The sequence below is a fragment of the Erpetoichthys calabaricus genome, chromosome 10 (genome assembly GCF_900747795.2).
Source record: "Erpetoichthys calabaricus chromosome 10, fErpCal1.3, whole genome shotgun sequence".
NCBI lineage: Eukaryota > Metazoa > Chordata > Cladistia > Polypteriformes > Polypteridae > Erpetoichthys > Erpetoichthys calabaricus.
In genome coordinates this window covers 129,416,164-129,432,195 of record NC_041403.2, presented here as the reverse complement: position 1 = coordinate 129,432,195, position 16,032 = coordinate 129,416,164, and the positions used below count along the sequence as shown (strand labels likewise).

At 40.4% G+C, this 16,032-nt stretch overlaps 1 protein-coding gene across 1 annotated transcript in view; it reads left to right on the top strand.

Moving 5' to 3' along the window:
* The first annotated feature begins 1,544 nt into the window (after positions 1-1,544).
* The window catches only part of dpm1 (dolichyl-phosphate mannosyltransferase subunit 1, catalytic), a 79,600-nt gene continuing 65,112 nt past the window's right edge, over positions 1,545-16,032 (top strand). The window contains exons 1-3 of the mRNA XM_028811899.2: positions 1,545-1,760; positions 11,030-11,129; positions 14,416-14,449. Coding sequence (XP_028667732.1) covers positions 1,636-1,760; positions 11,030-11,129; positions 14,416-14,449 — 259 coding nt within the window. The 5' untranslated portion in view covers positions 1,545-1,635. The remainder of the gene's footprint in view (positions 1,761-11,029; positions 11,130-14,415; positions 14,450-16,032) is intronic.

Sequence of the window (16,032 nt, the reverse complement as noted above, 5' to 3'; positions counted from 1 at the left end):
GTCTGGTTTTCGCACTGGTCATAGTACAGAAACGGCACTAACACGGGTTGTAAATGACATTCTGATATCCTCTGATGAAGGAAACTCCACTGTAATTATGTTGTTGGACTTAAGTGCAGCATTTGACACCATCAAACATTCTATTTTACTGCACAGGCTAGAAAATGATGTTGGGTTTACAGGCACCGTGCTTGCTTGGTTTAGTTCTTATTTATTAAATCGATTCCAGTATGTACAGAAATGTGCTGACAGTACTCCATCATTATACACAGAAGTTCAATATGGTGTCCCGCAGGGCTCAGTACTGGGACCTTTACTGTTTTCACTTTACATGCTTCCACTGGGATCTATCATTAGGAAACATAATGTTAATTTTCACTCGTATGCAGATGACACCCAGTTATACCTTTCATTTAAATCAAATGAAGTTTCTCCAATGTTGGCTTTAATTAGTTGTGTTAGTGAATTAAAGGAGTGGATGAATAAGAACTACTTGTCTTTAAATACAGATAAAACAGAGATGTTAACTGTTGGAGGGAATGATGCTGATCACAACAATATTTTGTCATCATTTAACTCAGTGGGAATCCCAGTCAATTTTACTGAATCAGCCCGCAATCTAGGAGTTATCTTTGACTCTAGCATGTCATTTAAAGCGCATATTACAAAGTTGTCCAAAACATGTTTCTTCCATCTTAAAAATGTTAGGAAATTAAGGCGCTTTTTAAATAAACAGGATTCTGAGAAACTAATTCATGCATTTATCTCTAGTAGGATTGACTACTGCAATGCGGTGTTCACTGGATGTTCAAACTGTTCTTTATACAGCCTCCAGTTAATCCAAAATGCGGCTGCGAGAATTATTACAAGAACAAGAAAATACGAACACATAACTCCAGTTCTTAAATCCTTACACTGGCTCCCGGTTAAGTTTAGGGCAGATTTCAAAATCCTTCTTTTAACATATAAAGCATTAAATGGTCGAGGTCCGGCTTACTTGTCTGAACTTATCATGACTTACAAACCAGAGCGCACATTAAGATCTCAAGATGCTGGTCTGCTTATGGTTCCAAGGATTAATAAAATAACAATGGGAGGTCGAGCTTTTAGTTACAGGGCCCCAAAACTGTGGAATGGTCTGAAAATTTATATTTTTTATTTCTTACTATATTGAGAAATTGTTCTGTTCTGTGTACTGTATTGTATTGTATTGACCCCCTTCTTTTGACACCCACTGCACGCCCAACCTACCTGGAAAGGGGTCTCTCTTTGAACTGCCTTTCCCAAGGTTTCTTCCATTTTTCCCTACTAGGTTTTTTTTGGGAGTTTTTCCTTGTCTTCTTAGAGAGTCAAGGCTGGGGGGCTGTCATGTTAAAGCCCATTGCGGCACTTCCTGTGTGATTTTGGGCTATACAAAAATAAACTGTATTGTATTGTACTTCACTCCACAGCAGTGCCACTCGCAATATGGCAGCGACGTTGACGTACGATGCTGCTGGTCGTGAGGCGTCTAGTAATTCTATGTCTATGGTAATGACAACGTGATTCTGAAATGGCAAGCAAAGTTCCTTTTACGTGAACGGGGGGATAATTTATTGTCGTACCGACTTCCTGCATTGTGTTGGTAGTTACATTATGGCAAGCCAGAAAATGAAAACACCAAAGGACAGCGACAAATATTCTGTGCTGCTCCCTACCTATAACGAGCGAGAAAACCTGCCTTTAATAGTATGGCTTTTAGTGAAATATTTCTCGGAAAGGTTAGTCGCTCTTTCTTCTGATTATTATCTCTTGGTATTAACGTCCTGTTAAGAGGTCATGAACTGTAAAATCAATCTGGTTATTCCCCAGAATTATAATGACCCGTCTTTAAAAAGGCATAGGAGGTGTTCACATAGAATATTAGTGGGCAACGAGTACGTTTTCGGAGATATCGATAAAGGCATAGAGGAAAGGATTCTGATTAGCTAGCACTGCTCAAGTAGTATATGAATAATCTTTAACCTGGCATTTGATGGCAACGTTAATAGCAGGGGTGCTGAAGTTGAGTCAGTGACCTAGAGACCAGTATTTATTGAGAATGGATCATTCTGTTTTTTATTAACTGTTAGGTGTTTATTCTGCCACGACATGGGTCTGTTCTAGAAAGCGCGATTAGACAATCATGTATCTCATAAAGAAGTCAGTTTTTCAGGCTGAAACAAAAGATTATATTTGAAAAAAAAAAAAAAGCCGTATTCGCATTTTCCTTGATTTTTCACTCTCAGCAGCTGCTAGACGCGCCGCATTTTACAGCATTAGACAGCGTTTACGCGAAGCCGAAATCAGATCCAGCCTCGTCCATCCTGCTAAATTGAGAGTGGATAATCGATGCAAGTTTTACATTTTTAGTTCCCCGGATGAAGCAGAAAAAGAGCTAAAAATAAACTGATCCAGACACTTTTTGCAATACGATTGTGAATCGCATCGTGTTCTGGCAAGGCAAAGAAGACTTTACCTGCAGTATGGCCTATTTGCAGTGAGCCTTTTGCCGTAATTGTACATTTCATACATTTTTTTACACATTTTATTTCCTTTCTTGCTACTTTAACGTTTTAATTACAATAATAATTGTATATGTATGGGCGTGTATATGCATGTATATACTGTATATATTTGCATATATGAGTGTATATGTATGTATGTATGAATTTTTTTTTCTTTCCAAACGGGACACTTTAAGATCATATTCTAGGCTTATAGTATTTGGACTGTACTGGCAATAGATATCTCTTCTTTGTTCTCTTATTTATTGTTTTGTTTTGGACGTACTCTGTCTCTAGGTTTGTCAGAGAACTGGGACTTTATGAAGTGTGGTCTAGCCTCATTTGGGAGGCAAAATGGGGGGGGGGGAGGGGGGATAGAGCAAGCTATTTCTGATCTTTCCCTTTCATCCCCACAATTGTAAGTGCCAACACAACAACAGACTTCATAGCCATAACTCCTTGCAATATTCGCAATTAAGATTAAAGACATATGTAACAATGTACAACCTTAATTTAAGATTATAGAATGACAAATGTTCAGAAGCTATGTCTCTTTGACCAAACAGTAAACTTTATGAGCTGGAATGTCAAAGTATTCTCTCACCTAACATGTCTAAATGCCAAGATATGGGATATGTTTTTACAGGAGACTCACTTATTAAGTAAGGATCAGTTTCAGTTGCAAAGAGACTGGACTGGCCAAATATTCCACTCCAGGTTTACAAAGAAAACTACAAGTGTGGGAATCTTAATTCACAGAACAATTTCGTTTGTAGTATCAGATCCTGAAGGGTGATATGTGATGGTTATGGCTAATTTATTTAATTGTAGTGTGATTCTGATAAATATCTATGCACTCAGTATGGATGATGGAGATTTCATCCAAAACAATTTTGCATCCATTCCTAACTTGAACACTCCGGAGACTTTAATTGTGTTTTAAAACCAGACCTGGATAGGTCTTTAGCTATAGAGGTGACAACACTAACACTGCAAAAATAATTATGCAGTTTTTAATTGTTCATAACTTATCATACCCATGGAAATTTCTAAATCTATATTTAAAAGCATATTCCTTCTTCTCACCAGTACATCATTGTTATTCAAGAATTGATTATTTCTTAATAGATAACAATTTCTTGCCCATGATCAAATCTTGCAAATACAACACTATTGTTATCTCCTACCATGCCCCTCTGATCACTATTACCCACATACTCATCTCTCAACTGGCATCTTAACCCCCTGTCATTAGCTGACGAGAACTGTACAGAATTTATATCAAGCAAATTGATTTTTTTTTTGAGACAAATGCATGCTCTGAGGTTTCTGTAGGAATACTTTGCGAAACACTGAAGGCTTTTATAAGAGGACAATTTATCTCATATCTTTCCCAAAAAATAAATCGGAAACCAAGAAGGCATCAGAGTTAATCAGTGAAATTATCAGAATGGATCAAGAACATGCCAGGTCTCCAAATGAGGCACTTTTTAGGAAAAGACAGGTTTTGCAGTCAGAAGTCAACCTCTTGAAAACAAAAGAAACAGAGCAACTAATTTTTAAATCGTGATATCATTATCACAAACACAGAGACACCGCTAACAAGATCTTAGCTCAACAAATCCATAAGTAAGAATTTTGCAATGCAATATCAGTAATCACCAACACAGACTGAGAGAGAATCATCCATCCATCCATCCATCCATTGTCTCCCGCTTATCCGAGGTCGGGTCGCGGGGGCAGCAGCTTGAGCAGAGATGCCCAGACTTCCCTCTCCCCGGCCACTTCTTCTAGCTCTTCCGGGAGAATCCCAAGGCGTTCCCAGGCCAGTCGAGAGACATAGTCCCTCCAGCGTGTCCTGGGTCTTCCCCGGGGTCTCCTCCCGGTTAGACGTGCCCGGAACACCTCACCAGGGAGGCGTCCAGGAGGCATCCTGATCAGATGCCCGAGCCACCTCATCTGACTCCTCTCGATGCGGAGGAGCAGCGGCTCTACTCTGAGCCCCTCCCGGATGACTGAGCTTCTCACCTATCTTTAAGGGAAAGCCCAGACACCCTGCGGAGGAAACTCATTTCAGCCGCTTGTATTCGCGATCTCGTTCTTTCGGTCACTACCCATAGCTCATGACCATAGGTGAGGGTAGGAACATAGATCGACTGGTAAATTGAGAGCTTTGCCTTGCGGCTCAGCTCCTTTTTCACCACGACAGACCGATGCAGCGCCCGCATTACTGCGGATGCCGCACCGATCCGCCTGTCGATCTCACGCTCCATTCTTCCCTCACTCGTGAACAAGACCCCGAGATACTTGAACTCCTCCACTTGGGGCAGGATCTCGCTACCAACCCTGAGAGGGCACTCCACCCTTTTCCGGCTGAAGACCATGGTCTCGGATTTGGAGGTGCTGATTCTCATCCCAGCCGCTTCACACTCAGCTGCGAACCGATCCAGAGAGAGCTGAAGATCACGGCCTGATGAAGCAAACAGGACAACATCATCTGCAAAAAGCAGTGACCCAATCCTGAGCCCACCAAACCGGACCCCCTCAACGCCCTGGCTGCGCCTAGAAATTCTGTCCATAAAAGTTATGAACAGAATCGGTGACAAAGGGCAGCCCTGGCGGAGTCCAACTCTCACTGGAAACGGGTTCGACTTACTGCCGGCAATGCGGACCAAGCTCTGGCACCGATCGTACAGGGACCGAACAGCCCTTATCAGGGGGGCCGGTACCCCATACTCTCGGAGTACCCCCCACAGGATTCCCCGAGGGACACGGTCGAATGCCTTTTCCAAGTCCACAAAACACATGTAGACTGGTTGGGCAAACTCCCATGCACCCTCCAGGACCCTGCTAAGGGTACAGAGCTGGTCCACTGTTCCGCGACCAGGACGAAAACCACACTGTTCCTCCTGAATCCGAGGCTCGACTATCCGACGGACCCTCCTCTCCAGGACCCCCGAATAGACTTTTCCAGGGAGGCTGAGGAGTGTGATCCCTCTGTAGTTGGAACACACCCTCCGATCCCCCTTCTTAAAGAGGGGGACCACCACCCCGGTCTGCCAATCCAGAGGCACTGTCCCTGATGTCCATGCGATGTTGCAGAGGCGTGTCAACCAAGACAGTCCTACAACATCCAGAGCCTTGAGGAACTCCGGGCGTATCTCATCCACCCCCGGGGCCCTGCCACCAAGGAGTTTTTTGACCACCTCGGTGACCTCAGTCTCAGAGATGGGGGAGCCCACCCCTGAGTCCCCAGGCTCTGCTTCCTCATTGGAAGGCATGTTAATGGGATTGAGGAGGTCTTCGAAGTACTCCCCCCACCGACCCACAACGTCCCGAGTCGCGGTCAGCAGCGCACCATCCCCACCATATACAGTGTTGACACTGCACTGCTTCCCCTTCCTGAGACGCCAGATGGTGGACCAGAATCTCCTCGAAGCCGTCCGAAAGTCGTTCTCCATGGCCTCCCCAAACTCCTCCCACACCCGAGTTTTTGCCTCAGCAACCACCAAAGCCGCGTTCCGCTTGGCCTGCCGGTACCTATCAGCTGCTTCCAGGGTCCCACAGGACAAAAGGGTCCTGTAGGACTCCTTCTTCAGCTTGACGGCATCCTTCACCGCCGGTGTCCACCAACGGGTTCGGGGATTGCTGCCACGACAGGCACCGACCACCTTACGGCCACAGTTCCGGTCAGCTGCCTCAACAATGGAGGCACGGAACATGGCCCATTCGGACTCAATGTCCCCCACCTCCCTCGGGATGTGGTCGAAGTTTTGCCAGAGGTGGGAGTTGAAGCTACTTCTGACAGGGGGCTCTGCCAGACGTTCCCAGCAGACCCTCACAACACGTTTGGGCCTACCACGCCTGACCAGCATCCTCCCCCACCATCGAAGCCAACTCACCACCAGGTGGTGATCAGTTGACAGCTCCGCCCCTCTCTTCACCCGAGTGTCCAAGACATGTGGCCGCAAGTCCGACAACACGACCACAAAGTCGATCATCGAACTCAGGCCTAGGGTGTCCTGGTGCCAAGTGCACATATGAACACCCCTATGCTTGAACATGGTGTTCGTTATGGACAATCCGTGACGAGCACAAAAGTCCAATAACAAAACACAGCTCGGGTTCAGATCGGGGGGGCCATTCCTCCCAATCACGCCCTTCCAGGTCTCACTGTCATTGCCCACATGAGCATTGAAGTCTCCCAGCAGAACGAGGGAGTCCCCAGAAGGTATGCCCTCTAGCACCCCCTCCAGGGACTCCAAAAAGGGTGGGTACTCCGAACTGCTGTTCGGTGCATACGCACAAACAACAGTTAGGACCCGTCCCCCCACCCGAAGGCGAAGGGAGGCTACCCTCTCGTCCACCGGGGTAAACCCCAATGTACAGGCTCCAAGTCGGGGGGCAATAAGTATACCCACACCCGCTCGGCGCCTCTCACCGGGGGCAACTCCAGAGTGGTACAGAGTCCAGCCCCTCTCAAGGAGATTGGTTCCAGAGTCCAAGCTGTGCGTTGAGGTGAGTCCGACTATATCTAGCCGGAACCTCTCAACTTCGCGCACTAGCTCAGGCTCCTTCCTCTTCAGAGAGGTGACATTCCACGTCCCAAGAGCCAGCTTCTGTAGCCGAGGATCGGACCGCCAAGGTCCCTGCCTTCGGCCACCACCCAACTCACACTGCACCCGACCTCCTTGGCCCCTCCCATAGGTGGTGAGCCCATGGGAAGATCATCCATCCATCCATCCATTTTCCAACCCGCTGAATCCATACACAGGGTCACGGGGGTCTGCTGGAGCCAATCCCAGCCAACACAGGGCACAAGGCAGGAACCAATCCCAGGCAGGGTGCCAACCCACTGCAGGACACACACACACACACACCCACACACCAAGCACACACTACGGTCAATTTAGAATCGCCAATCCACCTAACCTGCATGTCTTTGGACTGTGGGAGGAAACCGGAGCATCCAGAGGAAACCCATGCAGACACAGGGAGAACATGCAAACTCCACACAGTGAGGACCTGGGAAGCGAACCCAGGTCTCCATAACTGCGAGGCAGCAGCGCTACCACTGTGCCACCGTGCCGCCCGAGATAGAATCATTGGCCATGAAAATATAATGCACACATTTAGAGACAACTTTAAGTCCTTATATTCTGCTCAGTTTGAAGAACAGAAAACACAATGTAATGCACTTTTTGATACATTATGGATACCACAGCAAGAAACTTTTAAGTGCAGAGGAATGGGAAAAACCTCTGAGATTATCAGAATTACTAGACGCTATAAACTCACTTCAGAGTGGGAAAGCAGCAGGTCCTGCTGAATTTTATAAGAAATTTTCAATTAAGTTAGCTCCCCTCTTATTAGCAACATTTATAGAAGCCAGAGACAAAAAATACTACCTCATACTTTTCACCAAGCAGTAATTACCATTTTTCCTAAGAAAAATAAGGACTTATTACAATGTGCATCATACAGACCAATCTCACTTCTGAATTAGATTGGACATCTTCCCTTTTATAAGTGCAGATCAGTTTAAATACCAAGGAGTCAACATCACAAGTAAATATGAAGGTCTTTTTTAACAAAATTCTGCTGTTTACATAGATAAAATTAAACAAGACGTGCATAGATGGTCTACCCTCCATCTTACTTTAGCAAGAAGAATTAACATTGTGAAGATGAATATCTTCCATAAGCTTCTGTTCCTGTTTCAAAATATCCCCATATACATTAACAAGTCATTTTTTAAGAAATTAGATTCAATCATAACTTAATTTATTCGGAATTAGAAAAATCCACACATTCAAAAGGCGACCTTGTAACAACAATCAGAAGGCATAGGGCCCTATGGAATCTGTTTTTTTTTTTTCGGTTTTCACCTTTTTATTTTTCCTTGATTTAGATTTTGGGATTTTTACTTTTTTTTTTTTTTTAACTGTAAGAAAGTACTAACAGCTACAACAAAACAAACAATAATGAAATGGTACTTTCCTTTTAATGAAACAGCACACTAGCACAACTGAACCTTATTTTCCAGTTCCATTCATCAAGTAGGAGCCCAGATCCTACATATTGCTGTATGCTGAGATTGCAGTCGGACAGTGCATGCCCTCCAGGAATGTAAGAGCTGTTACTAGTTTGCATCCTTCTGAAATGAAGGTTAACATCACTTTTGCAAAAAAGAAAGAGTGAACCGCTTTTAAGGGCTCGTTGCGTCTGAGGAGAAGCCTGCTCTTCTGCCCAGGTTTGTAGGTGCCGAGTTTATAACGGAAGAGTCAAATGTGGACCTTGTGTGCCTCATCACCATGAGGCAAAACATTTTTTAATCCAGAAATATCGTTGTTAATTTTTAAAAGGAAGCCCATTAGCAACCAGTGCCATTTACTAATAACATTTTCTACGGGAAAGACTGTTAATACCTGTTAAATATAATTTCAGGTACAATTAGAACTGCCTTCTTAAAAGAATTACCATACAGCTAAATGTTTACTCACCTATCACTATGTTGAGAACTATGTGGTCTCGGTTATCAATGGTTTCATCAATTACAACACAAATTTTCTTGCCACGAATCTTTCGAAGAATGGCGTCCATATGTTGTTCAAAGACATGGGGCAAATGAGTTTGATGAAGACTGCTCTCATTTTCTGGCATTGCGCCTCCTTGTTTACAGTACTAAATAAAAGAAAGAATGCATCTTCGTAATTTTTTCGAGCGGTATGTTTGACTCGCATGGACACAAACTTGCGTCTTGCATCTGACGATTTTGTGGTTTCCTCTGTTGTTACCTGAAAGGGAACAGGTTTTGATCTTAATTTCTCCTTGTTTTTGAGATGAGTTTTAGATTTGACGTGGTCATTGTGAGTATCTTTTCGTGTCCAGTCTATGGTATGCTGGGAAAACTTGCAGAAAAGTTGTCCAGATTAGTAAAAGTCGCTGGGATATTGTTGTGCCCTCGATTTTGCAGTTAAGCTCATGTTTCTTAGTTTTTTAGATGTAGTTAGAGTATCTGTTACTGCTCGCTGCGTCATTTCTGTGTCATGCAGCTAGCTAATTCGCATGCCTTTAACGAGAAACCATACAAGAAACACGCGCACAAACAGTTAAAGGCACGAGTGGAGTTTTACAAAGAATTGCGTTCGCTTCAAAAACAACAAACTAGGAAATAGTATCTGAATGATGAAACTACAGATTATTCAATCATTTAATTTATTGGGAAGTTTTGTAACAGTCACCCCTTCAGTGTCTGAATTCCGCACATTTCCATTTTTAAATCTAAAATCTGTTTTTAAGCATTAATTCCATGATTCTGTCTGTGTTTTCCGCATTGTGGAAATCATAGGGCCCTAAAGGCGGCATGGCTCTACCTAATTTCCAAATTTTTTTGTGGGTGGCAAACATACAAGCTATTAAACCTGGACATTGACGCAAATAGATGAACAGGCACTAGCTTGGTCTGCAATATAAATGAAATCCTGCAGCACTTCTTTATATTCCTTGCTTTGTACACCAGTAAAAACAAGGTATCACCAATATACTAACAACCCAATTGTCCTTCATTCACTCAGAATATGGAACCAATGTTGGAAGCACTTTAAGTTAGAGAATATTTTATCTGTGGCACCTCTACATGATAACCACCTTTCACCACCCTCTCAAATAATATTTGTCTGGTATTAGACCTTATTGATTACCATGAATGGTTAGTGGGTGATCCATTAATATTATTTCTTGATTTTCACAGATCATTTGATACTATTAGCCATACATTCATTTTTGATACATTTTTTTAATGTGGGTTGTTACTTTCTTAACACCATTAAGACTCTATGGGTATTAATAGCTCAGTTAAGCTTCTCCATGGAATGTTATACAGATTTAATGTTGAAAGAGGTATACGCCAAGGACGCCGGATCTCTCCTTTGTTGTTTCTCTTGGCTGCTCAGATTCTTCAGTGTTCTGATTGAGCAAAGTTACTTTAAAGGTATTTGTTTTAATGTTAACGATTTCAAAATTACACAGATACTTTACTTTTGAACGCTAAACACAAAGTTTCTAAATCTCTTGAAATAATTAACCACTTTTCAAGCTTCTCAGGACTAAATCTCAGCATTAAAAAATGTGTACGCTTTTCTTTGAAAAAATATGATGATAATAATACAGTTTGTGATATGCCAGTTAAATAAAGTATTTGTTATCTTGGCATTAACATTTCTACAGATGTTAGAAATGTGGTCAATTTAAATTACATGCCAGTGTCTAATAATATACAAAAAAATTAACGCTTGGCTAAGTAGAGATTTCTCTCTACAGGGCAGTGTCCTACTCAGCTGAGCAGAATCCCCGTAGTAAATGGTATTGTATATCAAATTGTATTTTTAGCAAAGTTGGTGGATTACAGTTCCTGGTCCTTTGCCCCTGTAAAATTAGTAAACTGCCTGTAAAGTTGTCTGTTACATATGTAATTCTAAGCAAAGGTGCTCTTTGTCTTTCAGTGGAAATAAATATGAAATTATTATTATTGATGATGGGAGTCCAGATGGCACCCAGGATATAGCTGAACATTTGCAGAAGATCTATGGTTCAGACATAATTGTAAGTATAACTTAGAGTAATTCATTCTCCAATATAAATTATACATCTTGGAAAAAAGTATTTGCAAGTAAAACATTGTCCTCTGTTAAATAGATAAAGCAGGGAAAATAAGTATTGAATGCATCAATGTTTTTCTCAGTAAGTATATTTCTAATGGGGCTATTGACATGAAATGTTCACCAGTTGTCTGTAACAACCCAAGTAATTCACACATGGAAAGAAATCAAAACAAATAAGTACCTAAATTATGTATAATAAAATGGAATGATAAAGGGACAAGTATTGAACACATGAAGAAAATGAGGTGTGAAAAGGCATGGAAAGCCAAGAAACCAGCTGAAATCTGTCAGTAGTTTCTCCATATAGGAGGTGTCTTGAAGCTGTCTTTATCAACAAAGGCTTTTCTACTACTACTTTTACTACTTAAGTAAATTTCAGTAAGCGTGTTCAATACTTATTCACTGTGTCATTCCACTTTATTACACATAATTTATGGATTTACTTGTTTTCAGTTCTTTGTATGTGTGGATTACTTGGGTTGTTACTGACATCTGGTGAAAATTTCATGTCAATAGCCCAATTAGAAATATATTTACTGAGAAAAATGTTGACACACTCAATACTTACTTTCCCTGCTATAATATAGATAGATAGACAGATAGTTGGAACTTTACTTGTCCCCAGGGGGAAATGTGGCTCTTTACAGAAGCTCTTTAAAAATAAATAATAAATACATAAATTGATAAGTAAGTAAATAAATATGGGCACAAACTTTGGTTCAAACATACTGGAATGACTATAAAGCAAGAGAAATCAAAAGAAAGAAAAGATCTGACTTGGCTGCCGCAGTCACAGTGAGGCATTATGGAGATGTATTGCTGTTGGTATAAAGGATCTTCAGTAGAGTTTCTTGACACAATTTTGCTGAATAATTTGTTTTCTGAAAGTAGTCAGTGTTAGTGTGTCAGAGGGAGGATGTGCAAAATTGTTCATAATGGCACTCAGTTTTGCTTTAATTCTCTCCTTCGCTACTACCTTCAGGGTGACCAGATTCTGTGCTGTAATTGAGCCTTGCCCTTTTAATTAGCTTGTTGAATCAGTGTGCCTTTCTTGGAAGTGTTGTTACCAGCCCAGCACACCACAGCGTAGAAAATGTCACTGGCCATCACAGAGTTATGCAAGATGTGAAGGATGTCACTTCCCACATTAAGGAAAAAGAGCCTACTCAGCCCATTCTTATGTAGTTCCCCTCTGTCATTAATGTAGACCCCAAGTATTTGTAGCAGTGGACCATCTTTACATCCATTCTTTGAATAGTGACTGGACATAGACGCACTTTGGTGTGGTTAAAGTCATTAACCAGTTCCTGGTTTTGCTGATGTTAAGATGCAGACAATTGTCTTTGCACCAAGAAACAAACTTTTCCTGTTGGTACTGCTGATGCCTAACTAAAACTTAAATATCTCAAAAATATAACTTTCCACTTAACATCTATTCAAAATATTTGAGAGTCACATTCATTAAAAAGAGTTTTTACAACTGATATTGCAGTTTTTTCTTATATCACCTCTCAAAATGGCCATACTTCTACATTTCAGCGTTTTCAAACATTTGATTGTAGTACTAGGGTGTTGTACATGCTTCTAAAAAGAAGCATGCACTTATATAATTACAGGGCTATGCATCTGTATTTCGGCATAGAGTTAGAATAATTTCCTTCTTTAGAAATTTAAAATTTACATCTGTATCAAGTGGTCACTACAGGTAATGCTGGCAACTTACATGGATTTCTGCTGATTACACACTAGCTATGACTGAACAGTATGCATCTTGACAGAAACTAATACATAATGAATTAGACAAAGCTTTTACAATTTAAGATAATATGTTTATATAATGACAGTTGGTAAGCATTTTAGACGTTTTTAACATATGATATTTTACACAGGAGTGGAGCTTATTTTAACAGTGGTGAAAATAATCCTGTTCAGTTGAAAGTTTGATTGAGTTTGCAGTACATAATTTTCAAAACTTGTAAACATTTTCTGTTATGGCAATCAGCTCTTGGAGAAAATGTAATGGAGGTTTTTATTGCTCAGGGTAGTCAGTGGTTTTGCTCTTTGTCATTGTTTTGTTCTTATTAAGTAGCTTTAATTCCTTTGTTTTATGATACTTTAATTTTTAGAAATCTAGCAATTAATTCTTTATGCCACACTAGTACTTTCCATATGGGAAGTTTTACTACTTGAATAGGTTTGCCTTACTTTGTACTCATACTTGTGAGAGTTTAGTCACATGAAAACTAAAGAAAATTCATAACTTTATAATTTTCAATGCTAAAATATTGCATTTGATCATAATTTAAAAATGGATTCTCATGTTCTCAGTTTTCAGAAGAGGTTACTTTGTTGTTGTTTGCAGTAACACTTTCGCACTACCCACAGCCAAACATATAAAATGATAAAATCAAATAGCATCAAGTGTTTGCTTGAAATTTGTTTTCAAAGGGATATGCAACAAAGTGCTTTAATATACCTGCCATTGTTATGTCCCAAACATTACGGCGCACTGAAATGGGTGGACCATGTAGAAAAACTGTTGGAATTTCCACATGGTGAGACTAGAATGTATGCATATACCCTTAAACTAAAGTTGGCAATGTGCACTTTAATCACATCTGAATTATTTGTAGTGTGATATGAAACTGAGACAGAGGAGTAATTCAAGGTCCCAAACATTATGGAGGGCATTATATATGACAAAGCTTGAACCACTAGCTAGAATTCAAAGAATTTATGTTTCTGATTTTTTTTTTTAATGGATTCCATGTGAACAACTGGATACCACATAAGAGGGTTTCTGATTCTTCCATATTTCAAGCAGTTCTTCCTATTTTTTGCTCCCATCCACCTCTCTTCTAAATTCTAGTTCTCCTTATTAGGTTCAGATCATACCAGTACTGTCAAGTCCATAGTTCCTCAATGCATTCCATGACTCTTGGTTTGATCTATAATATATAGTAGGATTAAAAAGTATCTACACAAAAATTAAGGATTTTAAAATTTTATTTATAATGATGGGTTACACATTATGGTAAAATAAAGTAATGTCAAAAGCACAGAACACAAATAGCACTTTGTTTTATGACTGTTTTCCTTATAATGTATGGTTTATTTCAGTGAATTTTTAATAATTGGTAGTATTGTTGCTTGATTGCAGAGAAATGGAAACTATACTGCAAAACTGCTCAAAACATTAACATTTTTTTTTCTTCCCTTTAATACAGTTACTGCGACCCAGAAAAAAGAAATTGGGCTTGGGTAAGGTCATCATATTTTTGCGTTAGTACATTTTGCTAAAAAGAAAAGTTAAAGCTCCTTTTGCAGCTAATGTGAATATTTTAATGATGTTCCAACAAGTCTTTTGTTTTAAAATATAAGTAACAACATATTTATAAATATTGCTTTGGTCACAATGTTTGACAGAGGGATTCAGTGGTTCACACTATAGCCCAGAGCTTAACACTAGAATCCCTGAAGCCTACAAAAAAACCCATAATCTTAAATCCCTCTCGATCTGCGTGTTTTGTTTTGTAAATGCGTCGATCAGCACAAGCAGCCTGCTGTCCCATCCCCTGTCTTGACTGAGCTCAACTCGGGCAAAATGTTCTTCCAGCTTAAGCCAAGGCTTATTATCTGCATGTGAGGGTCCTGGAGTTGTATAGGGTAAATAATACAGTCTATCATTATTTGGAATACATGCATTTCATGTGTGTTCTGTGTCTACAAAGATCTGGGTAAGTGTTGGATGAAAGGAAATGCAAGAAATGCTGAACACATACCTAAAGCAGAAACTTTTTCCATGTTATACTAATGATGACATGAAGTGTATAATGTGTGAAGACTTTAGTCCAAATATCAAATAAACACGTGCGCTTTTATTCGAGAGTATAACCAAAGGAAAAAAAAACATTTTATTTACATACCTAAAGCAGAAACGTTTTCCATGTTATACTAATAATGACGCGAAGTGTATAATGTGTGAAGACTTTAGACCAAATATCATATAAACACATGTGCTTTTATTCAAGAATATAACCAAAGGAAAAAAAGAATTGATTTACATGTTGCTGTCAATGAGTTAAAAACCCAAGCTCAAATGTCAATCGACAGGGAGTTTTATACGTATTCTTGAATGGTGCAGTGGTAAGAAACGCTGTCTTATAACCCAATGATCCCGGGTTCGAGACCGGGTGCTCTGCATTTTGAGTAGTGAGCTGCTATTATTACTATAATTATTATTACTATAATATAATAAAAACATACATTTGATTTGAGTCTGTAACACCTGGTGTAAATTTTGGCTACTTGTTAGCGCTTGTTTTTTTTACTGTTCAGTTTTATTCTCTCAGTGACATTCACATGGTACAACAAACTTGCCTCTCTCTCTCTGAGTTGATGCCATTTATCTCCATTCTTTTCACAAGAGCAGCGCTGTGGCTGTTGCCTGCTCATAACTATTTGTTGTACCGGCAATCAAAGATATGATGTCCCGTGACCACTATCAGACTAAACAAAGGCAGGACCATAACAACAGACAGCTTCTTCAAAGCGCTTTCACTTCCCTCAGCTTGGCACCATAAAGTAAAATGGAACTTCCACCTGCAGCTAAAGTCACTACAGTATGCGAGCAGTTCACCACACTGCTGTTTAGATCTGGCAGTGCCATGATGACGGTGTATGCGCCCAAAAAGAAGATGCCTTTGATTTCAGTCTGTAACACCTGGTGTAAAGTTTTGCTACCTGTAAAAGATATTGCTCAAGGCATATCATCAGACACAATAGATGCTGGTGAATAATGTTGTCTTGGTATCTTATTGTCACTTCAATTTTTTGTTATTCAG